Source organism: Cheilinus undulatus, linkage group 22 (genome assembly GCF_018320785.1).
Source record: "Cheilinus undulatus linkage group 22, ASM1832078v1, whole genome shotgun sequence".
NCBI classification, from domain to species: domain Eukaryota; kingdom Metazoa; phylum Chordata; class Actinopteri; order Labriformes; family Labridae; genus Cheilinus; species Cheilinus undulatus.
Window position 1 is genome coordinate 19,920,121 of NC_054886.1, and position 27,541 is coordinate 19,947,661.

At 39.1% G+C, this 27,541-nt stretch overlaps 1 protein-coding gene across 2 annotated transcripts in view; it reads left to right on the forward strand.

The window, feature by feature from the left end:
- Positions 1-27,541, forward strand: part of LOC121504174 (phospholipid-transporting ATPase ABCA1-like) — a 269,110-nt gene that overhangs the window by 21,375 nt on the left and 220,194 nt on the right. The window contains exons 1-2 of one of the 2 annotated variants that reach the window (XM_041778823.1): positions 19,199-19,307; positions 26,715-26,844. In XM_041778823.1, the coding sequence (XP_041634757.1) occupies positions 26,779-26,844 (66 nt within the window). In that variant the 5' untranslated portion in view covers positions 19,199-19,307; positions 26,715-26,778. Of the gene's footprint in view, positions 1-19,198; positions 19,308-26,714; positions 26,845-27,541 lie in introns of those variants that run through there. The other variant, XM_041778824.1, reaches the window with a different exon arrangement.

Sequence of the window (27,541 nt, forward strand, 5' to 3'; positions counted from 1 at the left end):
TCATTTAAATGCAATATCATGTCTCCATGGTCTCTGTTAGGAACTATGAGTGCAATCAAAAGCCAGCATGATATCAATTATTAAAACTCCATATTCTTTATTAGCTTAATAGTTCCCACTCAGTTCCTAGCACTCTCTGACGCATGAAGCCTATGAACAGTTCATCAAACTGACCGGTCCGGAAAAGGAAATGGCGTTTAGCAGTGTGATTAATGGGGTCAATATGCTGCTAACGGGGGACACTAAAACATGTCATTTTAATCATGGCAATGCTTGTGGGGGAGATGAGAGCAAATTATTTCATTACCATTTTCCAAGCATCTTGCTGCAATCCTCAAGCCCTGCAGCTCTCCCTATGCTGGGGACAAAGACTGTCTGTCATCTCACAGGGCTGTTCCTCTAGTGAGCAGAGGCATAATGGCAGAGAGTGTGCAGTGTTTTACTCGGGGAAACAGCACACCATCAGTGTCAGAGCTTGTGAACTTTACATTTTTTATGTGCTGTCATGTTTCGTCAGGGAGTCTTGGGACGTAGCTTTGGTTTTCTGTCTTTTGTGCGTGTTGACACGAGTTTCCTGCACAGGGCCCTGATTAGCCACAGAGTCCACGGCTAATATAACCGCTTTGGAAAAATGTTTTTCTTCACAGGCTGCCTGGCAGAAATGGCAGCCTGTCCAAGCACCAGCATGTTTGTCACAAGTAATTAATTTTTCTCCCATAAAAACGCCCACCGGGATGATGGAAAAGGTGGGTTCATTAACCTTCCTCACCCATGCTTCCTGTGGCACTTTACAATGCGTTGGGTTGATGGTTCTTCCAGTCGCCCGTGGCAGAAAATGTGCAGGAATGAAACACTTTTATTCCAAGATGGCTGTTTTGCTCAGGGAATAAAAAGGATTTGCTTGGTGGCTCAGTCCAAAAATTTTTAAATGCTTTTACGACACTTTAACATGTCTACTTGTACTTCTTCCTCTCCCAAGACACATAAAGAAGACATCTTAAAACCTTTCTCTCAATACTTTCTTCCCTCATGCTGCCCCGGTTCTCTCACTGCCACCACTTTGCCCCCACCTACCAATACATACACACAGTGCTTGGGTTGAATTTTGAATCGCTTTTTTCACACTTTATTTCAAATTGACATTTCATGGAGTTTAATCTCCAGGGGGGAACAATGGGTACATTCCATCACACAGAGTGATATGAAAAGCCCCAGACCCTGTGAATGGGAAGTGAGAGACAGAATAAAATAAATAAAAGAGTATCTCAGAGTGACCCAGAATACTGATGACAGGAACCACAGTGGCAGGCAGATTCAGCACTGCAACTCAAACACGTTCTCCTCTTTCAATGACTCTCTCTCCTCTCTCACTTTATCCTCATGATTGTCAGTCAAGGCAGTTGCAGCCTGCGTACTCATAGCGCTAAAATATTCACAGATATTATCCACTAGACTGAATTGAGCTTGCTAAAAAGGAAGGGAGGAGCATATGTGTGCCCTCCCATAGTGCAGGCTTGTAGATCAATGCTAGAGGGGGATTTTGACAGCTCAACTTGCTCTGCAGAGAAGGAAATTGACTTGTTTTTACCCTCAGAGCTAATGGGTTGATAGTTTGCAACAAGTGTGGCTGCCTGTGGGCACTTTGAAACGTTTAGACGGTTTCCTTTTTCGGCTTTGACAGTGTACTTATGCATTTTTTAATATTCCCTCTGTGTTTTGGTGCTTTGTAACACAGCTCTGAGAAAGAACATAATGTAGCTTTCCAGACATCTTCAACAACTTTCAAGGTAAAATGATGTATTCCAAATGCTGCTTGCTTTGAAACCACAGAAGATGTCAACCATATTTGGAGCCTGTGAGTTGATTTCTTAGGCATACTTTAGCTTGAACAATAAGCACCACAAAATACACATTGGTATTCCCATTTATTTTTGGAAGCCAAAGGTCAGTGTATGAGACTATTATGTAATTATTATATTCCCCTTAGGGTTGAAGTAACCAACTGTGCAAACTGCTTTTGTCACTTTTAACTAATGACCCTCATTGTTTTTTTCCTTCTTTAAATTGCTTGAGGCACAATCAGTCATTAAATTTCTTATTTAATTTCTCAGGGATGAATTGCTGATGAATGAACAGCCCTTTTTAGAATATCAGGAAATAATTAATCCCAGAGCTGGAAGAAATTCAGATCTATTTTCTACCATCATGATTTATAGTAGGTTAGGTACTATACAGTTCAAACCAGAAGTATACAAACACTGACACATTACCTTTTTTCCTCACTGACAAAAGTTAAATCAGACTAAACTGTCTCTGTTTTAGGTCAGTTAGGATTACCAGAATTATTACTGTTTGCTAAATGCCAGAATAATGATTGAGAGAATTTTTTCGATAATTTTTTATTGCTTTCTTCAGAGTTATACATTTACATTTACTTACATCTATGCCTTTAAACAATTTGGGAAAGCCCAGATAATGATGTCATGGCTCTGGAAGCTTCTGATAGGTTAAATGACAACATTTGAGTTAATTGGAGGCACATCTGTGGGTGTATTTCAAGGCACACTTCAAACACACTGTGTGTGTCATTGGAAAATCCAAAGAAATCAGCCAAGATATCAGGAAGAACATTGTGGACCTCCACAAGTCTAACTCATCCTTGGGTACACTTTCTAGGTGCCTGAAGGTGCCACGTTCATCTCTTCAAACAATTATATGCAAGTATAAACACCATGGGAATGTCCAGTCATCATACTGCTAGAAAGGAGGCGGGTTCTGTGTCTCGGATTTGAATGTGCTTTGGTGCAAAATGTGCATATCAACCCACTAAAAGGCTAAAAGGCCACTCAACGAGGAAGAAGTTACTCCAATAGCAACATAAAAAAGCCAAATTACAGATTGAAAATGCACGCAGGGACAAAGACCTTACATTTTGGAGACATGTCCTGTGGTCTGATTAAACTAAAACTGGATTGTTTGACCATAATGACCATTGTTACATTTGGAGGATGAAGGGGGAATCTTGCAAGCCTGAGAACACCATCCCAACTGTGAAGTACAGGGTTGGCATTGGATTGAAGAGACCACCCAGGTCATACAGTTTAAAGGCAATGCTGCCATACTAAGGAAATGTCTGTAAAATTCTGACTTTAAAGAAATAAATAAAAACAATATTTCTGTATTATTCTGGCATTTATCAAATAGAAATAATTTTGGTCATTCTAACTGACCTAAAACAGAAACGTTTAGTCTGATTTGATGTCAGACCGTAAGAAAAAAACAGGTTATTGTCTTTTTATAGTGTATGTCTGGTTTCAACTGTGTTAGGCCTATTTGTAAACTTAATTCAGTTTGTGTCACATGACTTCTGTTATCACAGCAGGTGTGCTTGTCTGGGGGCTTGTTGTTGATGACAACAATGCTCATATTATACTAGGCTGGAGATACACTCGTCCCTAAAAATTATAGCAATGAAGCCACGAGATGTAGTATACACATGTGGTAGAGGTATTGTGGAGGCTTGGTTGTAAAAGTAATCCAGTGCTGAAGTCTGTGTTGAAATCGGCAGGATAGACACTAATTAGCATACTTAACAAGCTAACTTAAGGCTGATGATGTGTTCAAATTGGCTGGGAAATGTAAGTGTTTAAAGAATGGGTATAAATATGTCAAAATATCAATAAAAATAACCTAGTAATTCAAAAATGTATTCATTTATTAATATTTTTATTAATTGAAGACTTTTTTGAAGGAGGTTGCAGCAGTATTAAGAATTTAAATGTAGTTTATTCAGCCTATTTATTTTAATACAATTTAACACAATAAAAAAACAGAACAAAAACTGTTATTTATTCGTTTTAATTACTGTACCAAAAAACAAACCGAACTGTGACTTCAAAACCAAGGTATGTGCTTGACCGAAATTTTTCCATACCGTTACACCCCTAAGATAGTATGTTTTAGATGTCAACATTTAAACCCGGAAGTAACTGTTTAAAGTTTGTATGAGTATCTTAAGTACTCAAGTTACCTCTAAAAGTAACTTCCAAGTTAGCACAGTATTTTACCAGATTGGAGTTCCTGTAATATTCCCAAAAATGCTTCAGTTGTATGAGCTAATAACCATGATATAAATCACCACAGTTGAACCTAAGCCAATAGTTTAATTGATTGCATGCTTTGATTTGGGGTTGAAATTAGAAAGACTTGCAATCTCCACCATTGCCTTTAGTCATGTATCCTCCCACAGTACTTCAATTACAGAATGAAACCTTCATTGAACAGTCAGTTATCTTATGCATGTTCGTTGATTACTCTCTTGACTGTAGCTACAAGTGTGATTTTCTTGAAGCTGTGACATGCCTATACAATTTTCTCTTTCCTCTCTGGTTAGAAGATTCTTCAGTTATCCTGGTTAATTTTTAACCTCACATATTTGGCAGCTGGATTGAATAAATATAATGATGCCAGCATGTGGTGTAGCTGTTGAAATAGATGGATTTGCCCCCTCTGAAGCTGCAGGTCTGGAGGTAATAAAGCTTATGGCTTTAAAGCTTCATGCTTTTTTCGCTCTTGATTTGTTTCACCAATTGAAATGACAGAAGAGCTCTGTAAAGGCACAGAATTGTGAATGGAGTCTGGTACCACATTTAGTAGATGAGCTAATTTAATTTAACTTCCTTACCTTTATTATTTTAGTAAATTGGTTTAAGATGAATGGCTCTTGCATACAGTTCTCTATGAATGTGCTTTGATAGCATTTTGTGGATGTGTTACACAGTATCTTTATAGATACCAGGTAATACTAACACTATAAACCAATTTGCACATCTCTTTGTATAAACTTTTTTAACCACGCTGTACCTGATGGCACAGTAACACAAGCAGATGGGTTGATCTTGGCTCACAGACTTGGAAATGCCTATTTGAGGTTGTGTATTAAGTCTCAGTGTGCTCCCTGCTGCTGATTTTTGGCTCCGTGTACAGTCATTTATCTTCACGGTCATCCTTTCGCATCATTCACGGCCATCCCACAGCCCTGTTTCCCCAAGGGTGTCGAGGGAGACTCAGAGATATTCTGGAGGCTCCATGAGTGGCGCCATTATCCCAGAACAGTAATGGATTACTTCAGTGGCCTGGCTGTCATGGTCAATGTTTGCCCTGACATTTCATGTAAAGTTCCTTTCCCCTGGTGAAGTATCATTGTAGTGGCCTGGCACTGGTTTCATTTTGCCAAATTGGTTGTCACTGTGTTGGCGGTGTAATACTCTCTGTGTCCTCTTCTTACTCTTCGTCTTTTTATCTTGCCAGAAAAGCTAAAGGGCACTTTTCTCCTAATGCTGAAAGAATGATGGCGTGCAAGATTTTGTCGTTTTATGGAGTTTTGAATAGCTAAGACATTGATTTTGGCTCTGCTCTTATAACTTTGTGACTTAAGAATACAATTTAAATGCTTTCTCTTCTGGATGAATGTAAACAAAGCATAGGAGAGATTTCACCCTCAAGCTAACCTTTTTAAAGAATGTCTTCCAATGGACAATTTTATCTCCCATAAAGCTATTGTGCTTCTCATGGCTGGGAAAAAACACCACAGGCAAAATGAGTCTGACATTGGTCCACAGTACAGGCAATGGAGGGTGACATATCCAATATCCAGAGAGTGGCAGGGCTAAATATTTTTGTCAGGCCGGCGGCTTTATTGTGAAGAGCTGTGGATGAAGGGTTCATTTGGGTCTGGGCTTGAACGCAGCATACTGGAGAGTCAAACTCAAGGTAAATGCTTCTCTTTGATTTCACCTTGTGGCAGGCATTTACAAACTATCCGAGGACAAATGTAACGACTTTTTACTTCTAAAATACAAACACACAGGAGATAAATTAAAGACACAGTACGTAGAATTTCTGCACTGAAATATCAATATTGATTGAAAAAGTGACCCTTTCTTATGTATTTTTAAATCAAGGTCTCACAGAATCTTTAGTATTTTCTAAAGATTTTATAGACAGAGAAATTATTATTTTTTATCATTTTAACAGATTGTGTCTTTTATGGAGGCTGCCATAGGCTGGGAGTTCAATTGCCCAACTGACCACTGTACCATGGAAACTCCCCACACAAGACATTTCCAGCAAATTCACCAGAGCTGCTCAGCTCCACTCACCTCTACGGCCTTCTACTCAATACTGCTTCTTGTTTTGAATTACTGTTGCTCGGTATACTGAAATTCTCATAATTTTATGGTACTCTCTTTTCAAAATAGTATGGTACCAGAATTTCCTAGTGTTTGGTACCACTTGTTAGTCAAATACTAAGTGACTGAAGCAGAGTATTGAGCAGGCTGGTAGGATAAAAACGGATAAAAACCAAGGCTGTACTGCCAAAGTGGATTTACATTCAGGGATTCCTTAATTTACAGAATTCAGATTTTCACCTCATACTGCAGAGGAGTATGGCACTAGTATAAAGGTGCAGTTCAGCCTATGTGAACACAACCCATGGCCTAGTCAGTGTCAGACTACTATTGCTGTGTCAGTTCTACCACAGCATGTAACCTGGTTGTTTTAGCTAGCTCAGGCCGCCTGCTCTTACACTGGGCTGCAGGTCAGCGTCCTGCTGGGATAACAGCCTGGGGAGTGTGTCACAGTGCAGGAAATAACCTGGGCAAATCGATGGACTGTTTTTTGAAATGCCAATCAGACTTTGAACAGAGAGCAATTTAGATCAGCCTGAGCCGTCTGCACTCAAAGGTGTGCATCCAAGGTCAAACCTTTTAGAAATTCATTGTCACCCAGAGCCACAAGGTTTGAGAGTCTAGATAAAAATATGTCAAGGAAAGAACCTTGTAGGGGTGTCTAATGGAAAGTAAAATCTTATGGTTTTGACCTTTTGCTTTATACTTTTGTATCCATTTGCCCAGCTGTCAAAGCTTCTTTTATAGCTTTGCGTTTGTGAATGCAATCTAATGAATTGACTGATGCTGTTTGATGAAACCTAATGTTTAAATGTGATCTTATGAAAGTCTTACAACTCACACACAAGGATTTCTTTACTAAATGTAATGTTTTATCTCTTGCTTTGTGTCTTTCTCTGGTGCAGTAGAGCTGTGGTGCATTGCAGATATGCTATATATTTACAAGACAGGGGATGACTTATCTTTACATCTAAAGTTGCCAGTACACTGTGAGGAGAGTGGAGTCCTGTAAAGTGTAAAGAAAATGCCTTGTATGCAGATGCTGCATGCTGTGAACAATGTCCTCCTGGGCTGCTCTTTATTAAGAGTCTGATGCAGCTTGTGCAAACGTCCTGCAGCCCGTTTATCCACCTTGTATCGACTCTTCTCCCTCATGCAGTGAGGTGAATCAGAGCAGCCTCTTGTTCTCAAATACAGCATGAAAAGATACAAGTCAATTTCCTGTACTCCCTGCTAAAGCTCAAGGCTGTAACATCATACTGAGATCAATTTGTAACATCTGTGTTTGTGTTAGCCTGGCCATATTGTGCGAAGAGCAGGTTGGGGAGCGCAGCGGATGTGTGGCATTTTGTGATGAGTTAACAGCTTCCTTGCACTGCATCTTCAGTCCCTTTTTAATATGTGGCACCTGAAAGAACATCCTGGTTCACATATCCCAGTCAGACAGCAGTTTTTGGCAGTCACACATAGGACTCCTGTTTAGAAAATGTAATGTTTATACACACCTGAAATCACATGTTTGGAAGAGATAAGGCCTTTTCCAACCCACGCAAACATCAGCTACGCTGCAAAATTACTGCAAGTTGACAGTTTTTGTGTAAGATTAAAAAGGGTAAGTTCCCTGTGTTCCCTAGTGTCTGAGGTAGGATTTTGGAAATTACATTGTTGCTCTTTAACTGGTCATCCTCAGGTTATTATTGCGCATCACAGCCACTGACAGGATGAAGCTCACACCAACAACCGCAGCCACATGATAAATCTGTATCAGTTTCTCTATTCCTTGTCTTTGCATGATGCCAGATACACCACTATGGTGGGATTTTTCAAGTTAATACTTAAGATTGCACACACAGAATGTAAGACAGATTCCTCATGAATCTTGAAGAAATTAGGATAATATTGCAAAGCAAAAAGGCTTGAAATTGTCTTGTGTTGCGTTTCCATGAACTCTGCTCTTGAGCACAGATTCCATTAAATGTTGTCAAAAGAAAGCACCATTTATATAACTCCCTAATTCCCACTTTTGATGGTTTCAATTATGCAAAATACACCAAGGCTAAAGTTAAAAGCTGAAACTGCCACCAGAAAAAAATGAATCCATGACAAAACCCTGCACTTCTGATCCTGGTGAGCAAAGAAAAAGCTAAATTTCACCTTCAGATGCTTTCCTCTTTCACTATTACTCCAAGATGGTTTAATCAAACTATTCATGTTTCGTACAGCTTTCCTGCAAAAGATGAAGATTAAATAAACGCCTATAAATGCCTCATAAATAAGCATTTATGTAGCAAACTTTTGCCACTGTTACATATTACCACCTTAGGGCTGGAAAATTAATCTCAAATTAGATTAGCAGATGGCCTGCTGCAATTTACAAATCACAGAAGTTGCAATATTTCTTTAACTTGAAATGTGTCAAAATACCAGTTTAATAAATCATTTTTTGCAGCAGAGTTTTTATGCTCATTATGCAAACATTCAAGTGTCATTTTTTATAATGGTTTACATAAATCCTCCTTTTCATGTTTTTCTTCTTCAAAATAAGTGACATAAAAATGATAATTTCCTTAAACAAAGCAAATGACATCCAATTTGCAATATGAGCAAAAATAGTTAGCTCATTCTAAATACAACTGATGAAGCCTAGCGTTACTTCACGGTCCTGAAAAATGAAGTCAATGCGGAAGTGCAAAAAATTGCAATATTGGAGTGTCCACTTGAGACTGGCTGCAGGAACACTGGAATTCCCGTCTGGACACCTGTTATAAAGCAGGGATTTACACTAGAAATGAACTGGTTTACAGCCTGGTTCAAAAAACAAAATGTGTCTCATTAGCTATTGTCTTATTGTGGGGGTGATTTTTTTTGTACCACGATCTTTTGGATTATATTTAGGATAAATCTCACTTCACAGTGATTGGCCCGTCTCGTTTGATTGACAGATAGCTCAACAGGCAGAGGCTATGTTTCTGTCAACCAGAATGCTAGCTAGCTAGCTGACAGGAAGTCGCACTTAGTGGGTGGGCCGTTAGGTTGATCCAAAGTTTGGTTGAGACTGCGTTTTCAGTGTGGAAGCCTCCGCGGATTGGCTTCAAGAGCTATTTGAGTCCACCTATTGTAAGCAGATGGCTGACGTCACACAGGGTTTGTCCAATTCTTTCTACAGTCTATGGTCATACCCCAACTGTGATTAGCTAGTAGCCAGCTTCACCTCCTCCACCCCAGCCGCCTCCTTTATAGCTTAAAGCTTGTTGCACCCCCACATCAAGATACATGCTACTATGTATTAATTGCTTCTGAAATAATTTCATTGTTTTCAATGCACATGGTCTTATTTATGGAATTATTTATTGCTTGAATTTGTCGAAAAATACCTTATTCATTGAGTGCCAGCCCTATATACATCAATGGCACTCAATGAGTTATGATTGACCTAAAAATAATCGCATATTAAATCGCAATCACAGTATCCTTTTCTTTCAACATTTTCAGCTAATGTTGTTATACTATTTTTTTTTTTGTTGTTGTTTTATTTTTGTATAATGAATGCATAGAAAGTGAAATGTCCAGACTGTCTTGCAGGCTTTATTAGGATTGTATATAAGCTTTAACCTTGCCATCATCTTTCATTTCTATAAAGGTATTTAACTTATGGTTAAATGATTTGGTTAATAAAAAACTCCACCTCTTTCCAAAACTCATAAAGCAGCAGTTTAACATCTTTTTTTTTTTTTTTTTTTATATAACTCTTGTTATAACTGACATTAATACATATCCATTTGTGTCCAAGCTGTTGGGGTGGTCACTGTGGGAACATGGCCTGCCGCTAGCACTCATCAGCCATTTTTCCAACATGGAGCTGTAAACTGTGAGCCAAGCACACTATTCACCAAATTAAAACAGTAATTCACATTGACAGCTTTAGAGTATGATACATAACGTCAAATTCAAAGTTATGTTCAGTGCACAAAATAAGCCCCAAAGTAGAATTTGTCCTTAAAATATATTCAGACTGAACATCAACTGAAAAGCCTCATCGGAATCAGCTTTAGTTGTGTGTCCTTTTTACGCTGAATGATGTGAAACCCAAATGTATTTTTCTCTAAGTGTCATTGATCAGACAATCCCTTTTTTCTTCCATTCACACAGTGTCCCATCTCCAAAGCTCTGGACTGCTATTTTTATCAGTTTTGGTAGCATAATTAGATATTGAACCAGAGCACTTGCACAATAGTTGAAAATAAACTGCAGGAGAAAAAAGATGGAAACTAACGAGTCGATTTGTGATGTGTCCCAGTCCCATAGAGGACTAAATTTCCATAAGGTTTCCATTCACTCCTTAGTGTGGCCCCTTTTTATTTGCATTATTAGAGACATTTCCTTTATGAGTCTAAGTGAGCAATATATCTTTTGCATTGGCCCATAGTGACAGCTGATTCTATGGCAAAGACGCCTTTTTTTTACTTCAACACACATCTTTTACACATCAAATATGCATCCTTCATAACTTACAATAAAGCCTATGGATTATAAGGGGATCCTGTGTAAATAATGAATTCTCCAGACCAGAACTGCCTTATGCTTATGCAATTTAAAAGACTTTGATGTTCCCCTTCTTCAGACATGCCTCAATGCATGCCCAACACCACGTGGTGTTTTAATAAGGGCACATCATTCTTTCTGATGTGTAAGATCTTTACAAAACAGTAAAATAAGGTTCCCTTATCTCCAAGACTCATAATGAGTTCTAGGCAAGGAAGGACAAAATGCCTTCTCCTAATTGCCTTAGCTGGCACTAATCAATACACAATCAGTTGTTATTTTCATTTTGCCTTGTAAAGAAATGATTTGCTAGCTCTTGCAAAATGTTGGCAATGTCATTGGAGGTGGGCATAACTTGTACATTCAGCACAAAATAATGCAATCCAGGACCACTGCAGTGCAATGAGTGGTGTCTTTGTGCACATTATAATGTAAATGACACTGTGTCTTTCAGGTATTGAATCACCTCAGTAGTCTTTGGTAAGGCGTTGATGATGACTGTGGACTGCTTTATGTTGACAACTTAAGTGAATACTCTATAACATACATCACCGCTACATTGCCAGTTTTTAGGTTTAAAGTATCTTCAGTGTGCTGGTTGTGCTTTTATTTATATTCCAGGTGATGATGGGCCGTTCTACACACAGTCCTTGTGTACATATATTTAATCAAAAGTGCCTGTTCAGGTAGTTGATTTTGATTATGACAATGCTTGTGATTTAATTGTAAGCTAGATATCTGTGGAAAGGTGTCTATTTTGATAGTTTCTATTACTCTAGTGTGCAATTACAGTATTTCTCTGTTAAGGTTGGGTGGCAATGCAGTGTCCCAGGTTTTTTAAAAATAGCCCTGGTATTCCTGAAATTTCTTTCAAGAAAAATAATCAGCTTTGTGATGAGCGAATGTTTATAATTAATGACATAAGAGTGTTTGTCACCACTGCCCATATTTGATGATGCTTTGTAGTGGCAACTATAATGTAGGCCTACTTTGCCAAATAGCACCTATCAAAAAGGACTCACCCATTAGATGTGCTTACATGGTAGCAACATGCAACAGTACCATGCTGTGATCTCCTCTGAAGTCTTAGTGTAATGTGCAATACTCATCATATGCTCTACAGCAACGTACAAATTAAATTCTACATGTTTCTTTCTGGGGTAAATCATTGATGAGAAATAAATTTAGATGCTTTCAAGCTCAGTTTACAGCAGGAGGAACCTTACCATGGCTCTGCATGTATTGAGCTTAGGACTTTAATCTAAATATTAGATTAGACAGAGACGTATAACAAGTTTATACCACAAAGCCCATGGGTATGAATACAAACCTGTCGGACACAGCACAGTATCTATCAAACAGGGTGTGATCAAGCAGCAAACAGTGAGTAAATGATAATTCACAGCCAATCTTTATCTGATTCAAAGCACCCAGGACTTTTTTTCACATAAGTAAATACATTCTCATGATGGTTTTTCACTTTTATTTAAAAAACAGCCTATGTACGAAAAAGGGGAGAAGAGAGCACATGTGTACCATTGTGCATGGGGAGAGAGGCAAAAGAGACCAAACTTCGTTTGATCCTCTGTCCTAATGTTACTTTATTTTAGAGTAAGTGTGTGAAGAATGGTTGGGGATATATCGAGTACAGACCTTTTGTGTGTGACATCACACAATTTGTTCTGTCCTGCCCTACCCCTGCCTGGACAGGAAAAAAAAAAAGAAAATTCTATGTATTCTCTGTAGTGCAGAATAAACACTGGAAACAATTTCCCCCAAAATAAACTGAAGGCCAAAATGTCAGGATGGAGAAAATGAAAATTAAAAAGTGGCTGTGCTACTGTGCTAAGGTTTGTTGATGTGAAGCAGCAGCACATGGCTAATTTACATGAAGACTGAAGCTTCAGTAGTCCGGTGGTGTAGGCTGGGTTTGAGTGTAGCTATCATAATGTTCCAGTGGACCTTGAGGACTGGGAAGATGCACCTGACCAGTTCTCAGATGAAGTAAAAATGTCTTCAACACAGAATCATCTCATGCAGGATGATGTTGATCTCACCATCTCAGTTACCTGAGGGTAGTTGTGCAGCTTATACAGCTAGCAGAAGCAGTACACACAACTTCAGCTGCAGGGGAGAAATGCAAAACTAATGAGAGAAATGCACACTGATGGCTCAAAATATTCACCTAATTCATACTCGATAGTCACACTGTAATAATTTTATACATCTTGTGGCAAAAACCATGATACATTGAATATACTAAATGTATCGCCCACCCCTATTAAATGGTATTATAAATTGAATAGCGCCCAATCCTAGTCTCTGTGCTATGAGGTAGTTGGAAACATCACATTTAGAGGTTGTTTTTCTTGCTGATTGAAGCTCAGAGGTTTCTTTAAATTTGACCTACGACATGGCATCAGTAATTAGTCACTCCAGTACTGCATGCTTCTGCTGCTATGAGAACTGTCTGTTGAAAATTAAGAACAAAGACATGAGGTATCTCCAGTGTAACATCTTCTTCTAAATAATGTGAGTGCTTGATTTGTTTACCACCCTTTTTTTAAAAATTTCATCATGTTTTTCAGCCTATTTTTTTTTGGCAATAACATAGTTTACCAGACAGACTCCTCTACAGTTAATTCAGTAGACTAGTCATTCACATTCACCTTACTAAATCAATATTACAGATCCATCCATCCATCAGTCTGAAGGATGATATCTGTGAATCCCAGATAAAGATGAGCATGGCCTGTTACCAGAAGGGATTTTGTTTGTAGGGCTGAACTTAAAGTCCTGAAATCTCACCTTCTCTCTGAATAAAAGGGCTCTTTAGGAGAATCACTACATGATTAATGTGTTAAAAATCCAGCCTGGGATGTAGAGACACATGCAGATGTTATCACACAAGCTGCCAAATACTCTCTTTAAAACCTGATGGAAAGCAGCTTGACATTTGGCTTTAAATGGAAGTTTAACCTTGTCATATATCTGTGAACGTCTTGTTGAGTTACGATGCTTTTGAGATTGAAAATTAGGTATTCACAGATAACACTGGCATACAATTCAACAGTGAGGCAGAGCTTGTATTTCCATTAGGGATACAGATAAAAAGCAGAAGTACTCATTAGTGCTGCTTTTATCTTTTTTGCTAATGTTGGACTGTCTCTGCTCTGCTTTGAAAATGTGTTTCATTTGGGAAATGTTTCCTCGAGTTAAAGGCTTGGAACAATATGATAGATGATAGCACACACAGACTCCTTTTTTGAAACACAGGTCTGAGTGAGTTACCCTATGGTTGCAAGTCAGTCCCCAATGGTTTGTTAATCTTTGAAGAACATGAAACACCAACATTTTTTCTCACCAAAGGGATCAAATTGGAGGGTACAGAGGATTTTGTTTCAATGTTAGGCAATGAAAAAAACACAGTTCTCTTAAACAGTGTTACATAAATGAAAGTTATACAATTCTAGCCTGAGACCACCAGTGCAAAAATATTAGTATGCAAGCACTGACAGCACTGGCACTTTTATTAGAATTGCACCTACATTCAAAAGGGCATGTTAACCAATTAGCTTGCTGACAGTTTTCACCAATACAAGTCAGTGCTCCAGCTAGCCAAACTGATAGCAGCAACTACTGCAGATGAAAACCATTGCTGACTTTGGCCACGTCACTGTGCTGGCGGTAAGATGGGTTGGCACTATTGTCTATGCACTGCTGTATGCCAGTATGGCAGCAGGTGCCACACCTGGCTGTGGACTGTTATCCCATTTATCACAGGCTGTCCACCTGCTCAAAAAGAAAAAAAAAAAAGAAACACACTCTTTACCTCTCTGATTTGTTGGGGCCAGTTTCCCAAAACAAGGCATGCTCTGTTTGGGAACACCCAGCATTGGCCCAGAGAGGGTGAGAGAAGCCATGTACCTTCAGTGTAAAACATAAAGCCACTAGCTGATAGCTTATTTACAGCTGTTAGCAAGTAGCCCTGGAAAGCGTAATATCCTGTGAGGTAAACCTAAGCCTGGCTGATCCTGTCTCAATGTTTCAAATGTCCAGACAACCAGCTGGAGCCACTCTTGTTGCAGCATTTCCCACTGTGTGATTCGTGTATTTTATGTAGTTCATTCATTATCATTCATTTTCAGATACATTTTACATATTGATCTGCAAGAGGAAATTCAGCTCTGTTCAGGAGATATATCACACACATAGGTTGAGAATACACTCATGAATAAACCAGAACTATGGCTATGCAGTGATGGAGAGATGTCAGAGCGAGGGGTTGCACACCTCCACAGTGCCAAGGATGTGAACCGGCACCTCTCCAGTAACCAGAACAACTTCAGATCTTCTGGTTCCCAACACAAGTCCCTACAGACTGAGCCACAGCCACTCCAGAAATCCCAAATGCCTCCCCATCACAGACTTGGGGTGAGTACTAGTACCAATGTGGCAAAGATGCCAACACGTCCAATACCTACAAAGCTGACTCCAGACAAAGATTTTGGGGCCTAATTTGGGTACCACTCCACCTCAACTTATCCCATTGCATTTTTAAAGCATTTTTCTGGAAATTATTTAGGCCTATGCTACCAATATGGCTTTTATTGTTATTACTATTTGTTATTTGTTAGCATTCATAGTCGAGGGAGAGCAGGATCATCAGTGAGCACTGCCATTTAATGAAGTCAAATGTAGCATGCTTTGCCATCTAATGGCGAACTTGTCTCACCTGAATAGGTAATTTACACATGATCAGACCATGCAGGAACTTTTAGCAGTACCTCCTGTATGTTCTATGTTTGTTTCTCGGATTTTTCAGTGTAGGTCTGAAATGTTTTTAAAGATATAAAGGCAGACAGATGCTGTCAGCTGGAGCAGTGTGTCTTTGGATCATATCAATGAAGGAGAAATATGATGTCTGTCTTTTACCTGGGTGAAAGTTTAGTCTCTTTTCTTCTCCGTTGTTGCTGATGTTGCCCTCTTTGTCCCATCCATAGACCCCGCTGTCCTGCAGCTAGCTGCTAATTTAAGCTGCATAACCTGTGTTTATTAGTTTCTGGACTTTGGCCTGGTAGCTGGAGAGGTGCCAGGTCACTTCCTGAGTACTGTCGAGGTGCCCTTGAGCCAGGCACTCAACCCCCAACAGCTCCTGGCAGCGCTTCATTGAGAGCAAGGCTGTCACTTCTGACATCTCTCTATTAGTGAATGCCCATGGGGATCCTGTTTGCTCATGTGTATTTGCATGTAATTCAGCCTATGTGTGTGTAGCATGTTCAACACTAGAGTGTACAACTGTGAATTTCCCTACAGGAATTAATAATGTATGTTTTCTTCTTCATCTGCTTCTTAAGAGTAGGGTTGAATCCACACCTTTTTGGTTAAGGGGCCAAAATCAGGGCCCCTGATTTGTTTAGGGGGAAAATAATGGTTGTGTGTAGTAGGGTTATTCCGTTTCCGATACCAGTGTCAAAAATATGTCTGATACTGCTTAAAATGCAGGTAGTGGCGAGTACACAAGTTTATGCACCGATCCGATACTGTTTGGTTTAGCTTTATCTTTTGCTTCATTTAGCCATTGTAAATGTTAGCGCTGTAAACAGGAAATAAGTTCTTCTTCGCTGCCGGAAAGCACTACATGCATGGGCTGCCGTTTTCAGAGCAGCCAAGTGCCTTCATGCAGCCTTTTATTATAACAGAAAATTGTTACTTTGAATTTAGGGCAGTGAGGTTAGTTGCTATTGAAAGAGTACATTGTATTCCCAGTTGCAGTGGTGTGAACGGCTAGGTTTTTAGGATGTTGCAGAGCAACCCATCGTAAGTTCCAAGTTTCATCTTGTCTCATTGCAAATCTTTGGTCTGAACTGGATGGAGACCACTGTTCTCTTTTTGTGACCAAACCTTTTTTTTTAACTTTTCGGTTAACATCTTTCTTTGTCTGCTAGTCTTTTATTAATCTTATCACATAACCAAAAAAATAATGGACCCTATGTTTCACTGGCTAAAAGGGATTGAACATATCTTCCGCTTGAATCTAATGGCCTTGTGAGTCCATATTTCAAGGTGTTGTTTTTCTCACACCATGTTCTTGCTGCAGTCCTTGCAATGGTGATGTCAAAATAGACAACACCGGTATAAAAAAAAAGTGTTGTTCTGTCTCTGCACATTCTGTGTGGGCTGTGTTGGCTCAAGTCAAAACAAACACAATTGTACCCATGGCCAGCAGTCAGGAAGAGGCAGCAGCATCTGTCGAGGAAGGCTGTTATTTGTTTTTCTCGACTCTTCTGGGTTTCTTTTCCCTAGGACAACTCTCCACCTGCTAAGACTAAGACATTAGGTGCAATGCAGAGCCAAAATGCCAGCTGTGACCCTGTAGGGATGTTTCCCCCCGCCCATTGTCCACTGGCTGTCCAGTGTGTCCTGATGAACACAGTTAACAAGCACCTGAGAATTTACTCCTCACCTCATCAACAGGGATGGAGAAATTGTTTAAAGTAAGGGCAGAATGAAAGAGCTAGCAATCTAGCAGTGACTCTCAGGGAAGTCTCAGTGGCATCACACCTGATGTGCTCTAAGGATGCACAAGGTACTACTCCCAGCTTGAACTTTGATCCCCATAAATAAGGCAGTGAACTTTACTATTCTTGAGTTCTCCTGAGCAGGCAACAAAATTAGCAAGGGTTGAAAAGAAGCTTTGTTCGTCCTCTTGGTGTGGAAATTGATCATTTACATTTGTACTTCATCATGATAGGAGTAATTCAATGGTGTCCCTTGAGGCACTTGTCATTCTGCTTTGTTTTATAATTCTGATAAGAAAATAAAAGAGAAAATAAAAGATGTTTGATACAAATGCCATTATAGAGGAATGTGATTAAGTGTTTTAAATAGCAATACAATAGCATGCATGAAGCCATGTTAAATACATTTCGATTAATTTTGATTTACCTTACCTTTTAACTTCTCAAGTAAGCTAAACTTAAATTCAAAGCTCCGTTAAATCACCAGGAAAATCAGTTGTTACAACTCTCTTTACTATTCATAAATATGGGTTGGTCAGGAATCTAGAAATGACCTTTCTGATAATCAAAAATATTATGCTCTTTGACTTTTCTTTCTTAAAGAGCAACAAGCTCCCCAGTGTGTGGCCCCTGACATATTCCTTCAGGCCAGGTTCTCTCTGTGTACAAGAAACAAATTAAATTTGCAAATGTGCATCTCGTTTTTTGATTAGTACAGCTGGTCTAATACACAGTTTACTGACCTGGGTACAGCAGGTGTACTCCACTGCACTGGCACCTTTGAGCAGCAGCACTTCATTAGTCCAAGCAATTACTTTTGGGCAGTCGAGGTCTCACCTGGGTTGCACAAGTGTGTGTGTAATGAATTGAGACCATGGCCCTACACCCCATGAGCAAATCACAGTGACCCCACTGTGACTGAAGGGGACGAAAGAGTTTCTTTTGGAGTTTGCAACGGAACAAAGAGTCGGAATAAACCATAATATAAACTCAGCATTAGACGTCAGGGTCTTCATTTTCATGCTGTTATGGATTATTAGGCTAAATCGATTTTTTATAGTCATAAAAAAATTGAAAGAAAAAGAATTACAGAAATGTTAATGCAATTATTACTGTAGAAACGGGAAAAAAGCTTGTGTTTGAAAATCGAAAACAGAAAGTGTTTTAGGTAACTTATTTCCTAATGGACAGATAAATATCTTCCTGTCTGAGGTTTCCCTGTTTATTTCCTGTCTAAACGCCCACCTCATCTACATAATTATATCCTCCCAGTGCACCTTGGGTATTATTCTTTATCACCCTGCATAATAAACTCTTAGGCCCCTTGTTACCAAATTATATGATTGCTGTAAAATCCCACAGTCACCACACTTACCTGCCTCTCTCCCATATGACACATTCAGTATATCAACATTTTCAGCTGGGCTCTGCCTCATAATAAATAAATACTCTTCCCATGATCCCATCTGGTCTCTAACCCCTCTAATTGACGCTTCACTTTAAAAAAAAAAAAAAAAAAGACTAATTAGTTTATGAATAATTTGTGCTAATTCAACAGGTGACTACATTTCAAAGTTTACTCTGAAACACCTCGTGAGACAAGAACTGACACAGCCTGTGAACGCTAAAACAAGGGCAGCCAAATGTAGGGCAGTGCTCTTCTTCACCCCCTTGCCTCCTCAGGTGACTAAGACAGGACTACAAGGAGCAGACATATGTGTCCTGCTGCAGGGCCCAGCTTAAGGGAACATGCTGTGTAACGTACACCACCTGTGTGCCTCCTCGGCTGCGGTATTACTGTGGCTACAGTTGCTGCGACAGGCTCAGCAGAGGTCATTTACATACTTTATGACTCTAGGTAAAAAGAGATAGCAACCATTAGAGGGAGGCAGGGACTGTGTGTGTATGTGTGTGTGTGTGTGTGTGACAGAGTGAAGGGAGACAGTAGCAGTGTGCTGTTTAACCTGACTCATAAGGGCCGGGAGTCAGAACGGTTCAAATCCATCTTAAGGCCGGAAGATGTGCTGATGGGTGAAGAGCAAACAGCTCAGAGGTAGGTTGTTTTCTGACAGTTAGTTTCCTCTAAAAGGACACTTGTTTTGTAGCTAAGCCTCCTGTGATGCTGTCTTTATTCTTCTGTTGTTGTTGTTGTAGCCTACTCCATACTCCCAGGGCTATCTCATGCTCAGACCCAGGTGTCTATACACTTCTCTTGTTTTCCTCTGCCTGCCCTGTCAGAAGCGAATCAAACAGAGCTCCCGGAGAACAGCCTCTCATATTTTGAAGTGTTTAATGAACTTGTCTCCAGGCTGACTGCGTTTAAAATGATCATAAAGTAGCTGAAAAAGGTACAGGAGGTATGGCATTGGAAAATTAAGCACTTGTTGTTTTGTTTCTGGCTATAGTTATTGATCAGAAAGTTTCAACACATTTCTGTTGTCATGGCTTGTTTGCTGAGTCACAAGCTGAACTTTAGCCCCATGTGAGTAACACAGGCCTGATGCTAATGATTAACTCTTTATGATGTAACAAGTAGTAAAAAGGTAGTGCCTCACGTGGCTTTGCTTCATACTGTCTACTGTATGAGGAAAATAATTTCTTCCTGAATGACGTGCCTTAATGACTGATTAAGTGCTAACATTTAGCCTATCTTTCTTTATCCATCATTTTCATTTGTTTCTAATGAATGAGTAATTAGCTGCTAAAAGTGATTGACAGGTTGCACCAGGAAGCACAGACACAAGATGCTGAGAAGAACTGCTTCTTTAAGACCAATTACCTGCAGTGACTGACTTAATTTAACTGATGTATCCCTGACAGACACCAGTAGCACAGGGTTAAAGTCAAGAGACAAGCTAATGACTGAGTGATGTGGCCTAAAATTTGTATAATGCTATTTTTGCCCTTAGTTGTATTACAAAATTAAAAGAGAATATTATTATAAATGCATATTCAGGTATTACATCCCTCCTTCTCCCCTTTAAACTAGCCTTTGATGGTAAAGTCAACTTGTGTGAGCATAAATATGTATTAAAATAGAACGTGAGTGCTCACTTTACAGTCGTACCTCTTTCTCCACAAGCTGCTGCACGAACAATTTAAAATTGAGCCTCTTTCATGGTTATTTTCAGGTTAAAATCAGACTCTGTGATAGATGCTGCACTGTGCCATTGTACTGAAATCACAAACCCAAATGATCTTGTCATGTTTTAATCTCACAAAATCTCGTGCCATGAGATCTTGTCACAACCCCTGCCTAGTGCACACTAATGATTTTGACTCTGGAGGTTGGCGGATATTAGCTGAAGGGTTAATTAAGACTATTGCCAGATATGAACATTTCTGCCATATTTATAATAATATATTGGGTATAGATATCAGCCTATATTGGCCATAAACATCGACTGCATATGAAAAAGATTGTGGAGTTTTAGGCAGTGAAATTCCTTAAACTTTAAAGTGAGTTCGGAGGACTTAAGTTTAAGGTATTTACTAGATTTATAAATATTGGTATCCATATTCTTATTGGCTTGAATGAATTTGGAAGTATTGGCATTTGGGACAGTGGTGAAAGTCCAGTATTGTTCATCCATAATGATGCAACCAGGATTGACAAAATTGCCAAGTGGATCACAACTAAGAGAATGTGATGTATGCTGCACATTTTATTACAGAATTGAATGTCTGACTGATATGCTTGCTTATGTAGAGGTTTAGGCTAAGACCACAGACTGAAATTGCTTATTTCCTTCTCATTTCAGGCCCTTAGATAAATCATGATATTAAAACTGTGCTCTGCGATAAAGTTTGCATGCTTATGATGAGGCCATAGATAGTCTGAACAAGGCTGAGGTATGAGATGAACTTCTTTTAAAACTGAGTAGTGTAGTGCAGAGGAACTTAATGTACTTAAATTGCTGAGAATTCAGTGTGAGGGTCTAAAAGATAATCAAGATCCATCTTTGGGTCAATAAACTCTCTCTTTTATCAGCTTGGCAGAGCTGGCACAGGGACAGGCCAGAACGATGCCCCAGGGAGAGCAAGGTGCTGATAGCTAAAATCAGTCAGCTTTAAGCTACAGTACCATTGGCTGGAGATAGTTCAGTGAATGCAGCCTGTGGATGTTGTAATTATGAAAGTCTGCAATTGTGGCTGAGACTAGTGACAAAGGTACAGCTGAAAATGGTTTTGACTTCAAAAGAAAACTAAAACAATATGACTGAATACTATACAGCAGTGATACAGTGATGCATACTGCCATACTTCAGTCACATCACCAGTATTGAAGCTTTCATTTTCAGAGCCAGTGGGTGCTGCTTCTTCCATGCTTAAATTGCAGCAAGCAGAAGCTGTCCATTGAGCTGTATTTTGGGAAAAACATGTTGTTGTGGAGCATATGGACCAACAAAGAAATTGGATTATTGTGGGGTTTGAAAACTTTGTAAGGCTGGCTAGATATTTTCATTTTTAGCCCTGAAAGTAGGTCAGTATTTGTAACTGCCTTAACTTCAACCTGCAGAACTCAGTGAAGAGGCAAGCCATTGATTGCAAACTTTTCAAAGCCATCTTTTAAACCTGTTGTTGTAGCATATTTTTGTATAGTGGGTTATTAAAAGATAAATGCCGTTCTTAATAATGAAGCATTATTCTGTCTACAGATAAAACAAGAACTATTTTCTGTATAAGTACTGGCCTGCTATTTACATACTTTTCTCCACTATGCCTGATTGACTTACTTCCTCTACCAATTCCTTTGGCTTCGGTAGTAAAGGGATGAGATAGTGAGTGACTGAAACCATTTTGAGAAGTCAAAATAACAGAGGAAACTTTTTAAACTTTTATTCATGTATTTTTGTACAGCCCAGCCCAACTTAATACATCATAAAAAGAATGAAACAACACACTTATCTCATGATAAAATGTATTTTGATTCTTGGTTGATGATTCAATTTTGTCTTTTTTTTCTGTTTACTACTTTTATCTATGAAGACATGAGACTAAAGTATATGCATGAACAAAAATGAATATTTAATTTAAAAAAAAATGGTTCAAATACAAAATATATGACCAGTGTTTCCCACACATGGATGTGACTTGGGCAGGCAGCTGAGGTATAGGGTGGGTTAGGATACCAAAAGTAACTAACCTGACATGCAAAACCTAATACACAAATCATTAGCTTATGCAGCTACATAACTATTAGAGATGTGAATCTTTCAGCATCTCATGATTGGATTAAGATTCTGGAGGTAAAGAATTGATTCAGAATTAATTCAGACTGATTCCTGATTCACAACAGAGTCAGAATCCTGAGTTCAGAGTGCGTTTTTGATGAGGTATATGGTTAGCACTGGGATTGTGCGCTGTTAATGACATAACAATGACATGCCCCACGTTTAAGACAGTGTGCTTTATGCTGTCAAAATAGGGCCTTTTACTTTAAACTGCACAACAGCTAAATTAATTAAAAAGGTCAAACTAAAGAAACCTGAAAGCCCCAGTCATTTTGGAATGTGTTGTGGTGCGTCACTTTGTCCTTCTTGTAATTAAAATGGAGATTAGATAACAGTTGATAAGCATGGCCTTGAGCCTATCTTCTTTCAGTGTATGGTAGGAGTTTCTTCTGCAGGCAGGTCGTAGCAGAGCTTATGATAGAGATCGAGTCAAAAGACAGATTGAATGAAGGAGCGCAGGGACCATTATGCCCTTCAGAAGGCTGGAGTGGCCCCTTGAAACGGATGTAGCCAGCATTCTCCACTGTCCTCTGTGCTCATGCTCTATGACAAATATCTATTTACTCCTTCGATCATCCTAGGGGCTGAAATAACACACTTGCTTCTTGCCTCCGACTGCTCAGCATGTATCAGCTCTAATATTCTCTCACTACTTTTTCTTTTTAGTGTTTTTCCTTTTTCTCCCTTTCTTGGTGTTTTCATGGGGCTTTCGTTGGAGCTAATGATTCGGTGAAATGCTGATGCCAGCGCCTGATGGCCACAGTCTTGAGAAAAACAAGCCCAAAAAGTAGCAAAAAAGAACTTATTTGAATTATTCTCTGTACTCAAAGTCATAGATTAAAATGATGATCTGGAAAACACTCTTCACACTGTATGGTTTTTGTTCTCAGGAGGACTGTGGCTGCAATGCAAATCACAATCATACCCTCTCTCTTGTTACTTGTTATCTCTTCTTTAGATGTGGAATTGAAAAAGAGTCCTTGAGCCGGGCTTTTCCACAACACTCGCCCACCCAAACACACACACACTCTCTATCTTTAACAGACACATCTTTGTTCCTAACACAACTTTGCACACACATTTCAGACGTATGGGGTGAGTTTATTCTCAGAGATGTGGTGTACCCTTCATGCTTGACGTGATTCCAGAGTGGAGGTGGTACCAAGCTGTCCTTTTAAGCATTACATCTTTGAAAAGATGAGGCTCGAGAGCTGCAAGTGAATGCAGCATACACTCAATTATACAAGCACTGATGGTGTCGAGTGGTCATGCGGATACTAGGCCTTGATATGTGCTCTGCTCAGGCTTTTTTTTTTTTTTTTTACCTTTATACAGTCCCATAATAAGCATCTTGCCAGGAGTATTTACAAAGCAAGTCAGTAGCTGAAAGCTAGAGTAAATGATGAGTAATATGTTGGGGGTGTTGCAGTGTTCGAAAATATAGTTAAAAACTGAAACAAAATAAAACATGATAAAAATAGGAATGCCTGATTGCTTTAAGCCACAGTTTCTATGCATATCTTCTGTTCTGTTTCTGTTTAAACTTAAAAAACATTCAAAAAGTTCCACCTTTCAAACAATATCAATTGCTGTTTTAGTATTATGGCAACAAACAGCAGAGTCTTACAGGCACTAAATTCTGTGTAATTGCCAATAACTGTAAGCAGATTTTGATACTAAAATGTTGCCAATGTATTTGTGTAATTTTGGCATGTTTCTTTTAAACAGAGACTTTGAGACAGTAAACATGAACGTTGTATCATTATGAGACATTATGAGGCCTTGAGAAATGTTGCTTTATGTTAGCACGTGAGTTTGAATAACTCAATGCTGCTCTTCCTCTCTTTGGCTGATTTCACCTTTGAGGTACAATGAAACTACTGATTATTGAAATAACAGTCTGTATCAGAAATTTTGACAGACAAAATACCAGGGCATCCATGCATCTGATGGGTGAAATGTACATAATCCGAGTAAGGCTTGATTTTAGCTATTTATTTAACTTCCATGCCAAGTATGTGGATTTAGGTTGCCCTATTCCTTTGCAGAAGGTCATGTAAGTAGCCTAATGTGCACCTCCTCAAAAACAGTAGCAACGTTTAGAAATGAGGCAGACTGCAAACTTTGTGACTGATATGTTGTGGGAGGCAACATATTTCCTGAATAGATAAAAAAACAGCTGATTCCATATATTCCATCTCTCATATATTTGATGTCTCCTCTCATTTTGCCCTTTAAAATAGCTCTTTCATAAAATGCTGCTGTTCTTATCAACTCCAACTCCAACTTTATATGCTCCATTTTGGTTGCAATGGACTCCTGGGCACAAACAAGCAGACTGCTGACTAGTAATTAGGTAGAGTGCAACGAGCAAGTATAGTGCTCGTGACAGCGTAGGCTACTTCAGCATAGCTGTGGCATAAGTTGGCACAGAAATATAAATCAGGATTAAGAAATCACTGCTTTTTGGAATGAAATGTTTTTTCTTTTTCATTGTATTAAGAAAGTTTGCTTTTACAATAACAGGGAACTTGCAACACATTGTGTAGCTCTAGTATGGAGGAAAATACACAATTTTATGAATTCATCCTGCTTTTATTTCTGTTTGATGTCAAACATAAAGTACACTTTTTGATATGAGTTGAAGGATTTTGTTTCTGTTTTTGATAGGACAGCTGAAGATTGGAGATGTAGCATATCAAAATCTCATGGTAGCTCAATACTGTATTTATTGAGGTATTTAAAAAACCCAAAACAATAAAAGAGGCCTTGAGAAAAATGTGTTGTCTGCATTTATTAACCAGCTTTGCACTTTGAATGTTAGACAAATGGCATAAAGTGCCAGAGGTGTGCGTTAGGCTTGCAAATATAAATTTATACGTTGTCTCCAGCTTGTTTACTAACCTTCTAAAACCTTCATTTTCCCACACTGAAAACAGATGTAGGTCTTCACTAATACACCTTGTGATCTGTTGAGGCCATGCCTTTGATTTTGATAGCACAGCTGAAGACAGATAGGAAAATCGGAAGTGGTGGACGACATGCACCAAATAGCACCAGGATCTGCCTTTGTTGAGGACTGTGGTCCTCTGTATATGGATGCCTGCTCCAAAGCTTACAGCGCCCATAGAGTACACTTTTGATAATTTCAATAGCAGCAGTTGTAGCAGGATTCAATTTATCAGATTATAAATAACCACTATTAGTCTCAGCCACCATACCAATAAACTGTAATAGATTAAAGCACTTATCTTTCCCATGTAAGCATGTGAGCCTCAATTTTACCATGGCAGTAAATAAAACATCCATGAAGTAAGCAGTAAATAATGTAAACACACAGAGGGAAGATGGAACCAGTACAGAAAGAGGAAATGGAGCGTTAAAAGGTGGTACATTTGTCAGGAGTAGCCTTGGGCTAAAAAGCCCATCTCTTTCCCCACCTGTTGCACCTTGTTGAAATCCTGTAATCCCTAAAGTCTCTGCAGAGTATCAGCACATGGCTTAAACACAGCAGCAGTTGATATTCAAATAATGAAAGCTAATTTTGAAATTTTTTTTTCTTTTTACTTGAAGCCTTCGTTTAAACTTTAAATTAACTTTCCTGTAGTATTGAATGGAACCAGTGAATAAGCTGTAAGTAAAAGAGAGGCTGTCAGGAAGTTTTTAATAAAGGTCACACTTGTAGCAGCATGAAATGCCATTCAGATCTATGTATTTATAATCTGTGTAATTGGTGTTGTGTGGCTGATAAAACTCCCAATAAATATTTTACAGCATTCATTGGTGCACAAAAAATAGATGAGGAAGTGGTTGCCTATGAAGTTTCTGTCTTTAATTTTACTCTGGTCCCAAAAAGGATTAATTAATTGGCTGAGAATTTGTAGCACTGCGGTGGTTAATGAGACACTGAACACAGTTTACATTGCCTCATCCCCTTTAAGAGAAAAGAAAGGAGATTTTGGCTTGTGCTAATAGCTTTATATGCAGTACATTAAGTAAAACAACCACATGAATAAAGATTCTCACGCTGGATCCAAACTGCGTAGCCTCCTCACGCTCACACATTGCCCCATCCTGAGATGTGCTGAGTGCAGGTGATAATAATTCTTAGAACAGGTGCTGCTCCATAAGCCCCAAGGCTGGGGGAAGTGAATGATTAGTGGCACTCCCCCAAGATGCATTGCTCCTCTGTATTAAAACCAAACTCTGCCTTTTATTCCCTACAGGGTTTATTAAGTGGGCCAGTTGCCATAGCGACGCTTTGGCGGGATATTGCCAGGATAAGCCGTAATGGGTCTCCTGACGCAGTTCACTCTGCTCCTGTGGAAGAACTTCACTCTCCGGAAGAGACAAAAGGTACACTTGTGCTCACACCCCCCCCTTCTCACAAATCAGCAAAGATCTGTTTAAATTGGTCAGCCAAGGAGGGAAAACGAGGATATGGTCCCAGGGTTGTTTTATCAAGGGCAGGTAACTTATTCAAGGTGTGTGTGTGTGTGTGTGTGTGTGGGTGGGGGGGTAATAGGAGGGATTTACAATGAAAACTGTCTCCTATAGAAGTAAGCCGTCCTCAACTCTCCCACTGGAGAACAAGAACAATCTTCACTTAATGCAGACCAATTTAAAGTGTCACCTTCAATTTTTTCAGATCTATCTCTGGTGCGCATTTTGTCACATTGCCTGTATTTTAGTTCTAACAAAGTCAGCCTGTGGACTAATAGAAGAGGATAGGGAGTGACAAATGTTGAATGCTTTGTTTGAAGGGCAAGTGCTATGCAGGCTCATCCTACAAAGTCACTGTCACAGTGTGTTCTTAGCTAGTTAACTAAAAGTTCCACTGAAGTTCACAGAAGTAAACGCACAACTAAAAGTTGTTACACAGCAGCTCAGAGTTCAAACTCTGACCTAACTGCTAGGCCATCTGCAACTTATAAATTTTATTTTTAACCCTTTACCGACATCAATCATTTATATTTGAACAGATGCTTTACCTGTTTGATTTTTCATAAACTAACAACTCAACAGCCTTCAGTACTAACATTTTGGATGATGA